At 48.5% G+C, this 19,584-nt stretch overlaps 1 protein-coding gene across 2 annotated transcripts in view; it reads right to left on the reverse strand.

Moving 5' to 3' along the window:
• Nucleotides 1-19,584, reverse strand: part of slc1a3a (solute carrier family 1 member 3a) — a 55,889-nt gene that overhangs the window by 12,193 nt on the left and 24,112 nt on the right. For both annotated transcript variants that reach the window (XM_060907645.1, XM_060907644.1), the window contains 3 exons: nt 4,576-4,783; nt 4,441-4,483; nt 3,964-4,232 (listed from right to left, as the gene is read on the reverse strand). In XM_060907645.1, coding sequence (XP_060763628.1) covers nt 3,964-4,232; nt 4,441-4,483; nt 4,576-4,783 — 520 coding nt within the window. The remainder of the gene's footprint in view (nt 1-3,963; nt 4,233-4,440; nt 4,484-4,575; nt 4,784-19,584) is intronic.

Below are 19,584 nucleotides of genomic sequence, written 5' to 3' on the forward strand. Positions count from 1 at the left end.
GGCGGGCTGGTGTGGGCTTGTTTATAGCTCCCCAGCTCAGCCGCCATGTGTTGGAGTTTACTCCAGTGAACGAGAGGATCGCCTCTCTGTGCCTTCAGGTCGGGGAGAGGGCTCCTGCTGTTGTTTGTGCCTACGGGCCAAATAGCAGTATAGAGTATCCGGCCTTCTTGGAGTCCCTGGGAGAGGTACTGAGAGGTGCTCAGACTGGGGACTCCATTGTTCTACTGGGGGACTTCAATGCTCACGTGGGCGAAGACAGTGATACCTGGAGGGGCGTGATTGGGAGGAACGGCCTCCCCAATCTGAACCCGAGTGGTGTTTTGTTATTGGACTTCTGTGCTAGTCACGGTTTGTCCATAACGAACACCATGTTCGAGCATAGGGGTGTCCATAAGTGCACGTGGCACCAGGACACTTTAGGTCGGAGGTCGATGATCGACTTTGTTGTCGTTTCATCTGATCTCCAGCCCTATGTCTTGGACACTTGGTTGAAGAGAGGGGCTGAGCTGTCAACTGATCACCACCTGGTGGTGAGTTGGATCCACTGGCGGAGGAGGAAACCGGACAGACCTGGCAGGCCCAAACGTATGGTGAGGGTCTGCTGGGAATGTCTGGCCAAGCACTCTGTCGGGGAGGTCTTTAACTCCCACCTCCAGGAGAGCTTCTCTCAGCTTCCAAGGGAGGCAGGGGACATTGAGTCTGAGTGGACCATGTTCTCTGCCTCCATTGTTGACGCAGCTGTTCGGAGCTATGTCCGCAAGGTCTCCGGTGCCTGTCGTGGCGGCAATCCCCGAACCTGGTGGTGGACACTGGAAGTAAGGGATGCCATCAAGCTGAAGAAGGAGTCCTATTGGGCCATGTTGGCCTCCGGGACTCCTGAGGCAGCTGACGGGTATCGGCAGGCCACGCGTGCCACAGCTCGGGCAGTTGCGGAGGCAAAAACTCGGAATTGGGAGGAGTTCGGTCAGGCCATGGAGGAGGACTATCGGTCGGCCTTGAAGAAATTCTGGCAAACCGTCTGGCGCCTCAGGAGGGGGAAGCAGTACTCTGCCAACACTGTTTACAGTGCGGGTGGGGAGCTGTTGACCTCAACTGGGGACATTGTCGGGCGGTGGAAGGAACAGTTCGAGGATCTCCTCAATCCCACCATCACATCTTCCATTGAGGAAGCGGAGGCTGATGACTCAGAGGTGGACTTGTCCATTACACAAGCCGAAGTCACTGAGGTGGTTTGCAAGCTCCTCGGTGGCAAGGCACCAGGGGTGGATGAGATCCGCCCCGAGTATCTCAAGTCTCTGGATATTGTGGGGCTGTCTTGGCTGACACGCCTCTGCAGCATCGTGTGGCGGTGGGGGACAGTGCCTCTGGAGTGGCAGACCGGGGTGGTGGTCCCTTTTTTTAAGAAAGGGGACCGGAGAGTGTGCTCCAATTATAGGGGAATCACACTTCTCAGCCTCCCCGGAAAAGTTTACTCCAGGATACTGGAGAGGAGAATTCGGCCAATAGTCGAACCTCAGATCCAGGAGGAACAATGCGGTTTTCGTCCTGGTCGTGGAACACTGGACCAGCTCTATACCCTTCATAGGGTGCTCGAGGGTTCATGGGAGTTTGCCCAACCAGTCCACATGTGTTTTGTGGATCTGGAGAAGGCATTCGACCATGTCCCTTGTGGTATTCTGTGGGGGGTGCTTCGGGAGTATGGGGTTCGGGGCTCTTTGCTAAGGGCTGTCCAGTCCCTATACGAACGGAACAGGAGTCTGGTTTGCATTGTCGGCAGTAAGTCAGACCTGTTCCCAGTGCATGTTGGACTCCGGCAGGGCTGCCCTTTGTCACCAGTTCTGTTCATAATTTTTATGGACAGAATTTCTAGGTGCAGCCAGGGGCCAGAGGGAATCCTGTTTGGGAACCACAGGATTTCATCTCTGCCTTTTGCGGATGATGTTGTCCTGTTGGCTTCTTCAAATCAGGACCTTCAGCATGCACTGGGGCAGTTTGCAGTCGAGTGTGAAGCGGCTGGGATGAGAATCAGCACCTCCAAGCCCGAGGCCATGGTTCTTGACCGGAAAAGGGTGGCTTGCCCTCTCCAGGTTGGTGGAGAAGTCCTGCCTCAAGTGGAGGAGTTTAAGTATCTCGGGATCTTGTTCACGAGTGAGGGAAGGATGGAGCATGAGATCAATAGGCGGATCGGTGCAGCCTCCGCAGTGATGCGGTCGCTTTACCGGTCCGTCGTAGTGAAGAAGGAGCTGAGCCAAAAGGCGAAGCTCTCGATTTACCGGTCGATCTACGTTCCGACTCTTACCTATGGTCGTGAGCTTTGGGTAATGACCGAAAGAACAAGATCGCGGATACAAGCGGCTGAAATGAGTTTCCTTCGCAGGGTGGCTGGGCGCTCCCTTAGAGATAGGGTGAGAAGCACAGTCACTCGGGAGGAGCTCGGAGTAGAACCGCTGCTCCTCCACATCGAGAGGAATCAGCTGAGGTGGCTCAGGCATCTTTTTCAGATGCCTCCTGGACGCCTCCCTGGGGAGTTGTTCCAGGCATGTCCCCTGGGGGGAGACCCCGGGGAAGACCCAGGACACGCTGGAGGGACTATGTCTCTCGGCTGGCCTGGGAACGCCTCGGTGTTCTTCCCGAGGAGTTGGCCGAGGTGTCTGGGGAGAGGGAAGTTTGGGCTTCCATACTCAGACTGCTGCCTCCACGACCTGGCCCCGGATAAGCGGATGATGACGAGACGAGACGAGACAAGATCCCTCAACTCTGCTGTATTTCAATAAGGCCTTGAAAGATATAAGGTACTGAAATAAGGCCTTGTTGATTTCGGTAAGACAGTGTGCCAAACCACATTCTACACACATTACAACTGCATGGCTCTGTAGGAAAAGAGTATGGGTGCTAAACTGGCCTGCTGCAGTCCAGACCTGTCTCCCATTGAAAACATTTGGTGCATTATGAAGCGCAAAATCCGACAAAGGAGACCCCAAACTGTTGAGGAAATGAAACTGTATATCAGGCAATAATGGGACAACGTTTCTCTCTCAAGACTACAGCAATTGGTCTCCTCAGTTCCCAAATGTTTATAGAGTGTTGTTAAAAGTAGAGATGATGTAATACAGTGGTAAACACGCCCCTTACATGGATCAAGTGGTAACTTTCATTTTAAATAGTTTCTGCCAAGCTTTCTGGGTTGTGGAGTTCACTGTACTGGTGAAGCAGGAGGTGATGTTTTATTGATGTACTGAGAAACAGCAGGTCCGACAGTGAGACTGTTTAGCGTTCTGATTGTTCTACTTCTAACCAGGTTTTGTTTAGTTGGTTTGGATGGGTCCATTTAGTGATGTATTATAGTTGGTTTGTAATGTAATGTGTTTGGAAATTGAGTGCTTTTAAAACTCTGTGAGTTTTGGTTTTGTGTAAAAGGCCAGTTTGAGTCTTGGTTTCTTGATTTTTCCAGTAGAATTAGTTTATTAACCTCATGCATTAAACCATTTGGTGGAGAGTTGAATTGGTATCACTGAGAAGAGATTGTTAACTTTGGGTAATATTGATGTTTTTATCATCGCTACTCTTCCAATTGGAGGGAGTGGTATATTTGTACAATACTGTAAATCATTTCTGACTTTTTTTTAGCAGAAGTGTGAAATGTAAATGAAAGAGGTCTGACAGCTTGGGGGGAAATGCCCACAGGTAACTTTTTAAACAATGGTATATGCTCATATAGAAGCCTCTCCCCTTCTGTCATGGAGTTTTTTGTAATAATTTATAAACACATCTGATGTTCCTGATGGTTCTGTCTTGTTTCCAGTGGAAAGGGGTGGAGCTGTTTTTTATTCAGACTTAACACTAGCATGATAAATTGTTAGTCTTAATTTACAAGAATGGTGTTAATACTTCTGACCCCCCATAAGACCCCTGGGGCCACACCCAACCCCCCATAAACCCCTGTACACCCGGTGCTTCACTCACCACATGATAACGGCGACTAGCCTCATGATGGCGCTGTTGAGACAGTCGAAGAAGTCCCGGAGTGGCTGACCCTGCTCCTTCATGCTGCCGATGATGAGGCCGAAGGTCATAGAGAAGACGACGAGGCCGAGGGCGTTGATGCTGTTCACTGTGCCAAGAACAGGGATGTCCTCCTCATAACTCCGGTCCTCAAACGTACTGGAACCATTCACTGTACCGTTCACTGACACTCTCACGGTCACCGTCCGCTTCCCAGCCCGAGTCTTAAACTACACACACGGGGGGAGGGGCAGACAGACAAAGAAATACATATCAGCAGAAAGACAGGGAGATGGACAGGTACAGACAGATACCACGATCAGGTGATACTGATAAACTTTTCTTAAACTGAAATGAATTGAGAACCAGACAGAAACAGGTACATAAAGCAAGACAAGTGTGTGTGTGTGTGTGTGTGTGTGTGTGTGTGTGTGTTACCTGTTGTGTACAGGCCTGCACTAAGTTTGGAGGGAACATGTTTCTGTTGAAGAAAAAAAAAATCATCAGGTGAAAAACTCTGTCTTTCTATAGTCAATAGAATGTATATATGTGTGTGTGTGTGTGCGCGTGTACCTTATTAAGTCGAGGAAGGCATCAGCGGCATTCACCTTCTCTAAACTCTGGTGTGAGAGTGTCTGTGGCTTGACTCCGCCCTTTCCTGGCTGGATGATCACCACCATGATGATTCCGATGATGACGGCAATGACGGTGGTGGTGGTGTAGTAGATCACGGCCCGTACACCCATCCTGCCTGACGCTCGACTGTCCAATGCAGCCATGCCTAAACACACACACCAAATAAAGACAGAAAGATAAGTGTGTATTGAGGTTAACCCTCTGGGGCCAAGAGCTTCTCTGGTGAAGCTCGGCAGGTTTAGAATGACTAGGTCATGGATTTAGATAAATATCTTTGTGAGTTTTTCATCATACAAGCCTGATAAACATATTGACAGAAACTTTATACTTTACACTTTTCTCTATGCCCACTGCCAAATAATATTATGGTTTTTAAATTACCTAAATTAGATGAAACATAAAACTTGTCACCTTCCTCAGTCACACTGGAATCGGAGCACTGACCGCCCACTTACACATTCATAAAAGACTGTTCCCATGATAATGGAATGATAATCACTTTCATGCTTTCGGTTTCGATTGGTTTCGCTCAGGAACGCCCACCGTAAACAGGATAAAATCTGTCAGACATAGTTCAGGCTATTTGGAGGCAAAGCTTGCTGTGAGATGGAACGTGGATTTTATGTGCTGCGGATGATTCAGGACAGTGAATCAATTCCAGGACAGTGAATCAATTCAGGATTCATTTAATGTGTAACGCGGCTGTAACAAACCAGGCGCTCGCAGATATTGAATGAACTCAAGATTTTAATGAGCACAATGGAAAAAGACAACGTACAACAGCCAGGCCAGGTCAATACCGAGAGATCCAAAACAGTAACAAGGGCTAGACAAATCGTGGTCGGAAAACAGGCAAGGATCGAGAAACCGGGAAGCAAGACAAACACAAGGGCTAGGCAAAACAGGAGACAACCAGAAGGCAAAAAGGGTCATACACAGGAATACAATCAGAATAGTAATGCTCAGTAGGCTCACGAAATGTGGAGGCAATACTATGCGAGGAACAAAACAAACAAAGGAGTAGAAATACAAATGGAAACATAAAGGTACAGGTGATGGTAATTAGAACTCGGGGGAGCCACTCCTAGGAAGTGGCTCCAGATTGGCTGATGGGGTGCACGTGGTAGTGACTGGTGTGTGAGGGGGATTGTGGGAAGTGGAGTCCTGAGTGTTAGGTGAGCCCGGGAACATGACAGTACGCCCCCCCCAAGGAGTCCAAGGAGGCCGTGGGACAAGGGCGACCACGACGACCGCCACCCACACTGCTAGGAACACTCCTGAGCAAGCCATCAGAACTGCCGTGGTGCTGGATAGAGGACCGTTGCCGTGGACGACCTCTGGGACCACTGCTGCGCAGACTGCCGGGAAGGCTAGACCCATGGCGCCTGGGACGGCCCCTAGGCCAAGGCGCGGGCTTCTCTCGATGACGCTGATGGAACTCCTCCACCAACCCCAGATCCAGGATCTCTCGTACGGGAACCCAGCTACGCTCCTCGGGCCTATAGCTCGCCCAGTCCACAAGGTCCTGCAGAGTCCCTCCTCTCCTTCTGGAGTACAGCAACCGGCGGACAGCATACACCGGGGTACCTTCTACATACATCGGAGGTGGGGGCGCGACATCGGGTATGGCCTCGTCCAACGTACCTGAGACAACAGGTTTCAAGAGAGATACAAGAAATGAATTAGAAACATGGTAATGCACAGGCAGATCTAATTTGTAAGTAACTTCATTAATTCACTGGAGAATTTTAAACGGACTTGTGTATTTGGGTAATAATTTTCTACCTTCCTCAGGAAACCTGAAGTCCCGGGTCGACAGCCACATTCGGTCCCCAGGGAGGTAGGTACAGTGGTGCTTGAAAGTTTGTGAACCCTTTAGAATTTTCTATATTTCTGCGTAAATATGACCTAAAACATTATCAGATTTTCACACAAGTCCTAAAGGTAGATAAAGAGAACCCAGTTAAACAAATGAGACAAAAATATTATACTTGGTCATTTATTTATTGAGGAAAAATTATCCAATATTATACATCTGTGAGTGGCAAAAGTATGTGAACCTTTGATTTCAGTATCTAGTGTGACCCCCTTGTGGAGCAATAACTGCAACTAAACGTTTCCGGTAACTGTTGATCAGTCCTGCACACTGGCTTGGAGGAATTTTAGCCTATTCCTCCATATAGAACAGCTTCAACTCTGGGATGTTTGTGAGTTTCCTCACATGAACTGCTCGCTTCAGGTCCTTCCACAATATTTCAATTGGATTAAGGTCAGGACTTTGACTTGGCCATTCCAAAACATTAACTTCATTCTTCTTTAACCATTCTTTGGTAGAATGACTTGTGTGCTTAGGGTTGTTGTCTTGCTGCATGACCCACCTTCTCTTGAGATTCAGTTCATGGACAGATGTCCTGACATTTTCCTTTAGAACTTGCTGGTATAATTCAGAATTCATTGTTCCATCAATGATGGCAAGCCGTCCTGGCCCAGATGCAGCAAAACAGGCCCAAACCATGATACTACCACCACCATGTTTCACAGATGGGATAAGGTTCTTATGCTGGAATGCAGTGTTTTCCTTTCTCCAAACATAACACTTCTCATTTAAACAAAAAAGTTCTATTTTGGTCTCATCTGTCCACAAAACATTTTTCCAATAGCCTTCTGGCTTGTCCACGTGATCTTTAGCAAACTGCAGATGAACAGCAATGTTCTTTTTGGAGAGCAGTGGCTTTCTCCTTGCAACCCTGCCATGCACACCATTGTTGTTCAGTGTTCTCCTGATGGTGGACTCATGAACATTAACATTAGCCAATGTGAGAGGCCTTCAGTTGCTTAGAAGTTACCCTGGGGTCCTTTGTGGCCTCGCCAACTATTACACGCCTTGCTCTTGGAGTGATCTTTGTTGGTCAACCACTCCTGGGGAGGGTAACAATGGTCTTGAATTTCCTCCATTTGTACACAATCTGTCTGACTGTGGATTGGTGGAGTCCAAATTCTTTAGAGCTGGTTTTGTAAACTTTTCCAGCCTGATGAGCATCAACAACACTTTTTCTGAGGTCCTCAGAAATCTCCTTTGCTCGTGCATGTGGCAGCGGGGGCGTGGTCAAGTGCCGGCCTGTGACAGGAGGGCGGAGTCAGGGAAGGTAAGTGGCAGAATCACTACGCCTGAGAGCAATTAACCTTTGTTTGTGTGTCTTCCCAGTGACCGCGCCCTATATCAGGAGGGAGAGCGAGAGCGGAAGGAGCTCATCCCTGGACGAGACGCTGATGTGTGTGTCTCTGTGCGTCCGACATATATTGTTAGACTGAAAAGTGTGGCAATAAAAGCCTTGTTTACACCTGATCTCTGTCCTGCCGTCCTCTGTGCTCCACCCACCCACAGGGAAATTACTACAGTGGTGCCGAAACCCGGGACAGTGGAGCCCCAAACCAGCAGCCCCATGGAATCCTCCCCATTCGCCGATCTGGTCCACGCCCTCGCCACGGCTCAGCAAAGCCAGCACCAGGCACTCGTCACACTCCGAAGGGAACAAGAGCGGCGCTTCGAAACCCTGGTGCTGGCCCAGCAGGAAGATCGCGAGGCGTTCCGGCATCTCCTCGCATCGGCAGGGTCCACCAGCGCTCTGGCCGCGGGCCCGTCTCCCCTCACTGTCACCAAGATGGGCCCGCAGGACCACCCCGAGGCATTCATCACGTTGTTTGAACAGGTCGCCGAAGCCTCGGGGTGGCCGATGGAGCAGCGCGCGGCGCCCCTCCTCTCCCTACTAACGGGAGAGGCACAGCTGGCCGCGCTACAGCTCCCCGCCGACCGCCGGCTGGCCTACGCGGACCTCCGCCGGGCCATCCTCCAGCGATTGGGGCGCACACCGGAACAACAGCGCCAGCGCTTCCGCGCGCTGCGACTGGAGGAAGTCGGCCGGCCGTTCGCGTTCGGCCAGCAGCTCCGGGACGCCTGCTGGCGGTGGTTGAGGGCCAACAATCGCGACGCTGAGGGAATCGTCGACCAGGTGGTACTGGAATAATTCATCGCCTGCTTACCAGCTGGAACCGCAGAGTGGGTCCAGTGCCACCGCCCGGCGTCGCTGGATCAGGCAGTTGAGCTGGCGGAGGATCATCTGGCGGCTGTCCCGGCGGCAGGACAGCAGATGGCATCTTCTCTTCTCTCCTCTTCACTCTCTCCCCCTCCTCCTGTGTCCCGTCCTCGCCCCATTCCCCCACCGCGGAGGCGGGGGCCGGCACCACCCCAGCCAGCCTGCCGCACCCGCGGTGCCCTCCCGTTTCTCCCTTCTGTGTCTGTCTCTCCCCCACCTCAGGTGAGTGAGCCCCAGATCACCGGTGCAGAGGGAAAGCCTGGGCCGGTTTGCTGGCGCTGCGGGGAGCCGGGCCACCTTCAACAGCAGTGCACAGCAATGGAAGTGGGCGCAGTGGTTCGGATCCCCGACGCGCCAGAGGCCGCCCTCGATCGGGCCGGAGCGTATCGCATACCGGTGAGTATCCAAGGGGCTACATATCAGGCGTTGGTGGATTCTGGTTGTAATCAGATCTCAATTCGCCAAAGCCTGGTTCAAAACGAGGCATTGGGGGGAGCACAAGGGGTGAAGGTGTTGTGTGTGCACGGGGATGTTCACAGCTACCCTTTGGTGTCAGTCCACATTATTTTCAGAGGGGAAAAATTTATAGTGAAGGCAAAGGTTAATCCTCGCCTTACCCACTCTTTAATTTTGGGGACTGATTGGCCGGGATTTCGGGGTTTAATGACACGCCTAGTAGAGAGTGGGTCCTGCCATTTGACAGGGGGAGGTCCCGGTGTCGCTTTGGCGGGAGCAGCTGTCACAGAGCCGTCTACGTCATCTCCGCGTCAGAGTGAGGAGCCGCCGGCTCCTCCTCTCTCTATTGGGGAATCCCTCGCGGATTTCCCATTAGAGCAGTCGCGAGACGAGACTCTGCGGCATGCGTTTGACCAAGTGAGAGTAATCGATGGTCAAACGCTCCAGCCGAATGCCACGCCGTCCTTCCCCTAATTCGCGATTATGAAGGATAGATTATACTGAGTGACGCAGGACACTCAAACTAAAGAGTGAGTCACGCAGCTTTTAATTCTGAAGAGCCGCCGGGAATTGGTATTCCAGGCGGCTCACTTTAATCCCATGGCTGGACACTTGGGGCAGGATAAAACACTAGCCCGAATAATGGCCCAATTCTATTGGCCGGGGATTCGCGGCGATGTCCGTAGGTGGTGTACGGCATGCCGCGAATGCCAGTTAGTAAACCCAGTGGCCATTCCAAAAGCGCCTTTGCGCCCTCTACCGTTAATTGCGACCCCGTTTGAGAGAATTGGGATGGATCTCGTCGGGCCATTAGATCGGTCAGCACGAGGGTACCGCTTTATATTAGTTCTGGTGGACTATGCAACGAGATACCCGGAAGCAGTGCCTCTGCGCAATATCTCAGCACGCAGTATTGCAGAGGTACTCTTCCGCGTCATCTCCCGAGTTGGAATCCCGAAAGAGATTCTGACTGACCAAGGCACTACGTTTATGTCACGAACACTGCGCGAACTGTATGGGTTATTGGGTTATACCCACTCTTTAATTTTGGGGACTGATTGGCCGGGATTTCGGGGTTTAATGACACGCCTAGTAGAGAGTGGGTCCTGCCATTTGACAGGGGGAGGTCCCGGTGTTGCTTTGGCGGGAGCAGCTGTCACAGAGCCGTCTACGTCATCTCCGTGTCAGAGTGAGGAGCCACCGGCTCCTCCTCTCTCTATTGGGGAATCCCTCGCGGATTTCCCATTAGAGCAGTCGCGAGACGAGACTCTGCGGCATGCGTTTGACCAAGTGAGAGTAATCGATGGTCAAACGCTCCAGCCGAATGCCACGCCGTCCTTCCCCTAATTCGCGATTATGAAGGATAGATTATACTGAGTGACGCAGGACACTCAAACTAAAGAGCGAGTCACGCAGCTTTTAATTCTGAAGAGCCGCCGGGAATTGGTATTCCAGGCGGCTCACTTTAATCCCATGGCTGGACACTTAGGGCAGGATAAAACACTAGCCCGAATAATGGCCCAATTCTATTGGCCGGGGATTCGCGGCGATGTCCGTAGGTGGTGTACGGCATGCCGCGAATGCCAGTTAGTAAACCCAGTGGCCATTCCAAAAGCGCCTTTGCGCCCTCTACCGTTAATCGCGACCCCGTTTGAGAGAATTGGGATGGATCTCGTCGGGCCATTAGATCGGTCAGCACGAGGGTACCGCTTTATATTAGTTCTGGTGGACTATGCAATGAGATACCCGGAAGCAGTGCCTCTGCGCAATATCTCAGCACGCAGTATTGCAGAGGTACTCTTCCGCGTCATCTCCCGAGTTGGAATCCCGAAAGAGATTCTGACTGATCAAGGCACTACGTTTATGTCACGAACACTGCACGAACTGTATGGGTTATTGGGGATTAAGCCGAGCCGCACCAGCATGTATCACCCACAAACGGACGGTTTAGTGGAACGATTCAACCGCACCCTCAAAAATATTATTAAGAAATTCGTAAGTGAGGACGCACGTAATTGGGATAAGTGGCTCGAACCCTTGCTGTTCTCAGTGCAAGAGGTCCCCCAAGCCTCCACGGGGTTCTCCCCGTTCGAATTATTATATGGGCATAAGCCGCGCGGCATCCTGGACGTGCTGCGGGAAAATTGGGAGGAGGGACCTTCACAAAGTAAGAACGAAATTCAGTACGTTATGGACCTGCACGCAAAACTCCACACGCTCACCCACCTAACTCAGGAGAATTTGCGGCAGGCCCAGGAACGGCAAGCCTGCCTGTACAAGGGTACGCGCCTTAGAGAGTTCACACCGGGAGATAAGGTACTCGTACTGTTGCCCACGTCGAGCTCCAAATTGATCGCCAAGTGGCAAGGACCCTTTGAGGTCACACGGCAAGTCGGGGACGTCGACTATGAGGTGAGGCGAACGGACAGGGGTGGGGCGCTACAGATTTACCACCTCAATCTGCTTAAACTCTGGAATGAGGAGGTCCCCGATGGCGTTGGTGTCGGTGGTTCCAGAGAAGGTGGAGCTGGGGCCGGAGGTTCAAAAAGGGACATTGGCATCACGTACCTCTCCGGTCCCCTGTGGAGACCACCTCTCCCCGACCCAACTCACGGAGGTCGCCCAGTTGCAGACCGAGTTTTCGGATGTGTTCTCGCCCCTCCCCGGTCGCACTAACCTCATAGAGCACCGCATAGAGATGCCCCTGGGGGTGGTAGTGCGTAGCCGCCCTTACAGGCTACCCGAATACAAAAAAAAGGTGGTTCAGGAGAAACTTCAGACCATGCTCGAAATGGGCATCGTCGAGGAGTCCCACAGTGACTGGAGCAGCCCGGTGGTCTTGGTACCCATGGCCGACAGGTCGGTCCGGTTCTGTGTGGACTATAGAAAAGTCAACGCGGTGTCTAAATTCGACGTGTACCCAATGCCTCGTATTGATGAGTTGCTCGATCAACTCGGCACTGCTCGCTTTTATTCGACACTGGATTTGACGAAGGGATATTGGCAGATCCCCTTGACTCCACTATCCCGAGAAAAAACGGCCTTTTCCACACCGTTTGGTTTACACCAATTCGTCACCCTTCCGTTTGGGCTGTTTGGGGCACCCGCGACGTTTCAGCGGCTGATGGACAGAGTCCTCCGCCCTCATGCCACTTATGCGGCAGCGTATTTAGATGACATCATCATCTATAGTAATGACTGGCAGCAGCACCTCGAACATCTGAGGGCCGTCCTTAGGTCGCTGAGGCGAGTTTAAGTTTAATATTTTTGTCTCATCTGTTTAACTGGGTTCTCTTTATCTACTTTTAGGACTTGTGTGAAAATCTGATGATGTTTTAGGTCATATTTATGCAGAAACATAGAAAATTCTAAAGGGTTCACAAACTTTCAAGCACCAGTGTAGGTGTGTCACCTCTATGATGATCCACCAGCCTCTTGTGTTGGCGGAGGATGTTCTCGATCCACTGGTGGGTCTGTTCCCAGACCTGCTCGTGCCGTTGCATCCAACTGTCAACAGCCGGGTTGTCAGAGGACGTGCCAGACCATAGCATTAAGGGGGGTTGGTAACCCAGCATACATTGAAAGGTTGTGAGACCCATAGCAGAGCTATGCAGGGCAAGTAGTTGAACCAGTCGGCTTGGTTTTCGTGACAGTACAGTCTCAAAAACTTTCCCAGCTCTTGGTTTACCCTTTCACATTGACCATTAGACTGGGGATGGTAACCGGAGGTGAGACTGACATTAACTCCCAGTCTCTCAAAGAAAGCTGACCATGCATGTGAGGTGAATTGAAGCCCTGGATCAGATGCTATATCTTCTGCAATACCAAATATATGGAACACATAGTTAAAAAGGGTTTTAGCTGTCTGAAAGGCGATAGGTAGGCTAACGAAGGAAATAAATCTAACTCCTCATGAGAACGTATCAACAATGGTCAGAATGACTGTGTAGTTCTGTGAGGGGGGCAAGTCAGTAACAAAGTCTACCACTAAATGTGACCATGGGCGAGAAGGGACAGGCAAGTGCATGAATTTACCGGCAGGGAGAGTTCTGGGTGTTTTGCATTTTGAACAGGTGGTGCATGAGGAGACAAACCTATGGATATCTGATAGCATATTTTCCCACCAATATCTGCCAGACAATAATTGGTGTGTACGTGTCTCTCCCAGATGGCCAGAAGACAAAGAGGAGTGGGCCCATATAATTAACTTGTCCCTGCATTGAGTGGGTACATATTTACTTCCTATAGGGCAAGATTCAGGGGTAGGAGTGGCAGATAGTTCTTGGTCGATCTCTTCGTCTATTTCCCATCTAATGGGGGCGACCACAACTGACATTAACTACCTCAGGGGAGGAGTCGAGACTGGGATATATATGAGACAAGGCATCTGCTTTAGTATTACGGAAACCGGGACGATAAGGGATGGAAAAATCAAATTGGGAAAAGAATAGAGACCACCGAGCCTGACGGGGATTGAGTCGTTTAGCTGACCGTAAATATTCAAGGTTTTGATGATCCCTTAACATGAGGAAGGGATGCGTAGCTCCCTCTAGCCAATGGCGCCATTCTTTGAAAGCTAGTTTCATGGCCAGCAATTCTCTACCTCCGATACTGTATACGTTCGGCAGGGGTCAGTTTATGGGAGTAAAAGGCTATTGGATGTAATTTGCAGGGGTCACCTACACGCTGGGACAGCACAGCTCTGGTGCCTACCTCAGAGGCGTCCACCTCCACCACGAAAGACTGAGTGGGATCAGGATGCTTCAGAATGGGGGCAGAGGTGAAGGCTACCTTGAGGGATTCGAATGCTTCCTGCGCCCAGGGATTCCACAAGAGTTTTTTGGCATTTCCTTTCAATAAGGTGGTAAGAGGAGCTGCTAGACTACTAAAATTGAGAATGAAACGACGGTAGAAATTAGCAAACCCAAGAAATCGCTGGAGCTCCTTTACGGAAGTAGGGACGGGCCAATTCGTTACGGCTTCTACTTTCTTATCGTCCATAACGACACCCTCCGGACTGATGATGTAGCCTAGGAAACAAGTAGAAGGGAGATGAAATTCACACTTCTCCCCTTTAACATACAGCTGGTTCTCAAGCAGACGCGTAAGGACAGAATGGACATGACGAATATGACTTTCAAGATTAGGGGAGTAAATCAGAATGTTGTCGATGTAGGCAATAACATATTTGCCAAGCATATCCCTGAGGACATCATTTACAAATGCTTGAAATATGGACAGGGCATTACGCAACCCGAAGGGTGTTACCAAGTACTCATAGTGCCCCCTAGTGGTAAGAAATGCTGTTTTCCATTCGTCACCTTCCTTTATACGGACTAAATTGTATGCACTTCTTAAGTCGAGTTTTGTAAATATAAACGCTCCACGAAGTTGTTCTAGCACTACAGGGACTAAAGGCAGCGGGTAAGAATTAGGAATGGGAATCAAAAACCGGTTCTTGTTGAGAACCAGTTCCCAGTGTTTCAATTCCATGGAATCGTTTGCCAGATTTGCTAACGATTCCCTTATCGATTCCAGCGGGCACGTTTAAACCGCTTGGTTGCCATGTTTACTGCTTACTAAGCAGTAAACATGGCAACCAAGCGGTTTAAACGCTCAAAAGTTTGGCTGCATTTTTCAAGGAAAGATGACAACCAGGTGACCTGCAGCCATTGCAAAGTAGATATTACATCATTGGGAGGGAACACGAGTAATATGCAAAAACATTTGCGCACACAGCATGCGATACTTTTAAATGAATGTCACGTTTTCGACACGCTTCGGACTGGTGAATCTCAACCCAGCAGCAGCAGCCACGCTAGCGTGTCTTCTGCGGTCACTACGGCAGGTAATTAAGTAACACACATCATGTTAGCGCCATTTGCTTCTTTGTAAAACCTATTACTAACAGTTAACATTAAATGAATGCCTTCTCATGCATTACATTTAGAAGATGACCATGATCTTCATAGTTGGTATTTGCCGAGTTGTACAATGCACAGTTACTTGATTGTATTTGTCTATGACAGTTTTATTTTTAGTGCTCATCTCACATATCCTTTTAAAAAGGAGAATTTTATTTTCTATTAGAATAATGTTTAACATGTGAGTAATTCACTGTTGGGTTTGTAAGGTCATGTGTGTTACTCCTAAACTAAACAAAGTTGATGCTAATCGACCTGTTTGTTCTCCTCTTTTTTCAAATGAGAATCGATAAGAGAATTGATAAAGAACCGAATCGTTAAGCAGAATCGAAAATGGAATCAGAATCGTAAAAATCTTATCAATTCCCATCCCTAGTAAGAATAGGGTTTAGTGATCTGATTTAACCCACGATAGTCAATGCATGGCCTAAGTCCCCCATCTTTCTTGTTGACGAAAAAGAACTCTGCAACTGTGGGAGAAGTAGAAGGACGGATGAAACCCTGTTCTAAAGCCTCCTGAATATACTCCTCCATAGCTCTCTCCTCCGCCTGAGTGAATGGATAAATCCTAGACTTAGGTGGGATAGCATCATCTATTAATTCAATGGAACAGTCATATTCTCTGTGAGGGGGAAGTTTGGTAGCACTTTTCTTACTAAATACTTCTAACAAGTCACTGTATTCGGGGGTTATGGAAACTACAACATTGGCATTGGGGCTTTCTATAGTCGTTAACGATACCAAAACTGTGGGAAGCGCTAGACAATGGTCATAGCAGTAACTCGACCACGAGAGCATTTCTTTATCGGACCAGGATATGACAGGGTTATGTTTTCTAAGCCAGGGTAAACCTAAAATAATAGCATGCTCACAAGAATTCAATACAAAAAACCGAATCTCTTCAGAATGTAAAGCACTGACAGTCATATTAACGGGTTTCGTGACCCGGTTAACAAGTCCTTCTCACACGGGATCCCCATTGACAGTAGTCAATCTCAGCAGCTCTTGCAGTGGCTCCACAGGAATCTGGAGTTGCTCCACCAGTTCGGCATGGATAAAGTGCCCTTCACTACCGGAATCAATTAATGCTGAGAACACAAAGACAGACTGAGGGCAGTTAACTGTCACAGGTAGGAGGAAGGACTTGGAGACCAACCCCTTAGTGGGTGCACTCACCACATTACTTTCCCAGGGTCAGTGCCAAAGTACTGCGTCGGCGGATTTGACAGTCACATAGAATGTGACCCGCAGTTCCGCAATACAGACACAGCCTATCATGGAGACGTCGTTGCTTCTCCTCCACAGACAAATGGAATGAGTCACGCTGCATGGGTTCCAGGGATTCTGGATCCTCATGAGTCCAGGTCAGAGGTGGATATGGGCGGTGAGGAGTCAGTGCAGCAGCTGGAACCGTAGGGGATTTACGAAGACCTCTCCTGTGCTGAAGTTCGCTAAATGTCCGCAATAGTAACTTATTCTGGTTTATGGTTCCTCACGTTGCGCCCCCCCTGAAGAACTCTGGCGCCCCCCAGGGGAGGCGCGCCCCAGACTTTGAAAAGCCCTGGTCTAGATGAATGGCTAAAGAAATCAGCTTCTCTAGTGAAATACCGTTGTCCTTACACACCATTTCCGCTAGTATGTCAGAGTTCAATCCATTGCAAAATGTCACTAGTAAAGCCGGCTCATTCCAACCACTCCCAGCCGCAAGAATGCAAAATTCCAAAGCGTAGTCAGATACTGAGCAATTGATTACCCTGATGTAAACGGGTGAGTAATTCCCCTTGAGATCGGCCCTCGTTCGCATGATCGAAAACTGCTTTAAATTCTTTAACAAAATTGTCATAAGTGTTGGACTGGATTATGGGCCAAACTGTGGTAGCCCAATCTAAGGCCTTGCCTGTAAGGCGAGAAATCATAAAAGAAATATGAGCCTTGTAAGAGCTCAGAGGGGAATTCGCAAAAAATATTGAACATTGTAACAAAAACCCTTTACACTGATTAGGTGAGCCATCAAATTTATCCGGTTTACTGACGACAAACAAACTGGTATCAGCTGTGGAGGGAGCAGCTTGGTTAGTAACCATAGGCACACCAGAGAAGCTGAGTCGTTGGAGTTGGGTGGTGATTTCTTTTATGCTTTCAATAATCTGCATCAACTGTTTTTGCTGCTCACCTTGCTGCTGCGTAAGATTTTGGATGGACTGAGTCACGGAGTCAAGACGCTGGTGATGTTGTCCAAGCATCTGTCCTTGGCTGCTAAGCACTACCTGTAGCTCCGTGTAATTCGCCGTCTGCATGATGGCACAGTATTCTGTAATGTGGCTGTAACAAACCAAACGCTCACGGATATTGAATGAACTCAAGGTTTTAATGAGCACAATGGAAAAAGACAATGTAAAACAGTCAGGCCAGGTCAATACTGAGAGATCCAAAACAGCAACAAGGGCTAGACAAATCGTGGTCAGAAAACAGGCGAGGATCGAGAAACAAGAGAAACGAGCAAACAAACACAAGGGCTAGGCAAAATGGGAGAAAATCGGAAGGCAAAAACGGTCATACACAGGAATACAATCAGAATAGTAACGCTTAGTAGGCTCACGAAATGTGGAGGCAATACTGTGCGAGGAACAAAACAAACAAAGGGGTAGAAATACAAACGGAAACAGAAAGGTACAGGTGATGGTAATTAGAATTCGGGGGAGCCACTCCTAGGAAGTGGCTCCGGGATGGCTGATGGAGTGCACGTGGTAATGACTGGTGTGTGAGGGGGGATTGTGGGAAGTGGAGTCCTGAGTGTTAGGTGAGCCCAGGAGAGTGACATCATGATTCAGAACAGTGATTCATTTTAATGTTGAGAACTGCAACACTGATGATGAACAGTGCCTTTTTTGTTTTTTACTTCGACTCAATCTGGCCAAAGATCAGCTCAAGTGTAAATATTTCTTCTATTTCTGATGAGCAGATCGGTTGATGTGCGTGCACTGTAGTGCAGACACAGGAAAAATGACTGAACAAATTTTCCAGAGTTAAAAGTATTTTCCTCAAAAATAGTTAATTTTGCTCTATTTTGAGTTTAGAGAGTAAAATCTGGAGTTGGAGAGGGTGCAAAATTACAGAGTAATTGTGTAACAGAGTTGGTTGTGGCTCTGAACTGAGTAAAATAGTATAAGAGTTAATTTCAAGACACACTGAATCGAGTCAAATACCAAAATAAAGTCAAATACCAGATAAATGAAGGTGTTGTAAAAAGCAGTTTTAGAACTGTGTTGGAATGTGTGAAAAAACATGACCTTCCCCACTGGGACTTGACCTGATGGGATTAAGAGTTGACAATGGGAGGGGTTTTCACTCTCCTCACTGAATGAATGGAATTTTTTACTCTTCTCATTGAATACCCCTCCCACTACCAACCCTTTATCCCAAAACAATAAAACAATTTTTTTTTGATGGCTAGTTAATTGTCCAAATCAATGGAGCAGATTTAAAGTGCATATCACGGGTACATTCAGGAGGAAGATCAATGTAATTCTCCTATTTTATAACTTTGGTCAAATATCTGTAACATTCTGCATTCTCTGCAATTTATTTACCTTGCGCAATACCAGAAAAATTCAGTTGAAATCAAGCCATGTGAGGCAAATTGGTCCGCCTCTGAAAAAACTTGCCATTTGAATTTCCCGGCAAACATTGATTTTCGTGATGTCATCTGCGGGACGTCTCCATCTGAATCCTACGTCAGCGCTGGTTTGTTTATGAGAAAACGACCTGGTGGCTTTCTGCAAATTTCTTCAGCGTTATTGCGTAATTATTAAAATGGTTAACAGATGTATCGTAGGAGGGTGTAGCAACACCAATCTTGATGGGATTAGTACTCATCGTTTTCCAAAAGACCGGACAATGAGAGAGAAATGGGAGCACTTGGTCTACACAGGCTGTCCACTTAAAACGTGCAAAGCTCATGCAGCCTGCTCCCGCTTCCGCAGATAACGTCACGAATCTGGCTCCAGACTCCCTTGGGATTTTTCCACACGCGTTTTATTTTTTTTCTGCTGGAGACAGATGGCCTTGTGCAAAATTACCCTTCTGGATGAGTGTGTAAAGTGACATACTTTCATATAAAAAAAACACGAAATTGGTCCAGAATATGCCCTTTAAGTTTTTGTGCTTGATCCATTCCTCAGACTGAACAGAATCACCTCAAGTGACCAAAACGGTTCATCACAATGGGTAAGGTCATGTCTTTTCACACATTCCAACACAGTTCTAAAACTGCTTTTTACATCTTCATTTATCTGGTATTTTTTTTTTAAGTACAATCAGGACATACAAACTACAGAGATATTATTGTAGCTGAACTTGTGTTGAATACAAAAAAAAAAAGCCATATGACTGAAAATACTGCTTGAACTTGTTGAAATTGACAACAAAATCAGAGCATACCAAAATCATTCGAGTGCCAGAAAATACCCTCA

This window comes from Neoarius graeffei, chromosome 24 (genome assembly GCF_027579695.1).
Source record: "Neoarius graeffei isolate fNeoGra1 chromosome 24, fNeoGra1.pri, whole genome shotgun sequence".
Taxonomy (NCBI): Eukaryota; Metazoa; Chordata; class Actinopteri; order Siluriformes; family Ariidae; genus Neoarius; species Neoarius graeffei.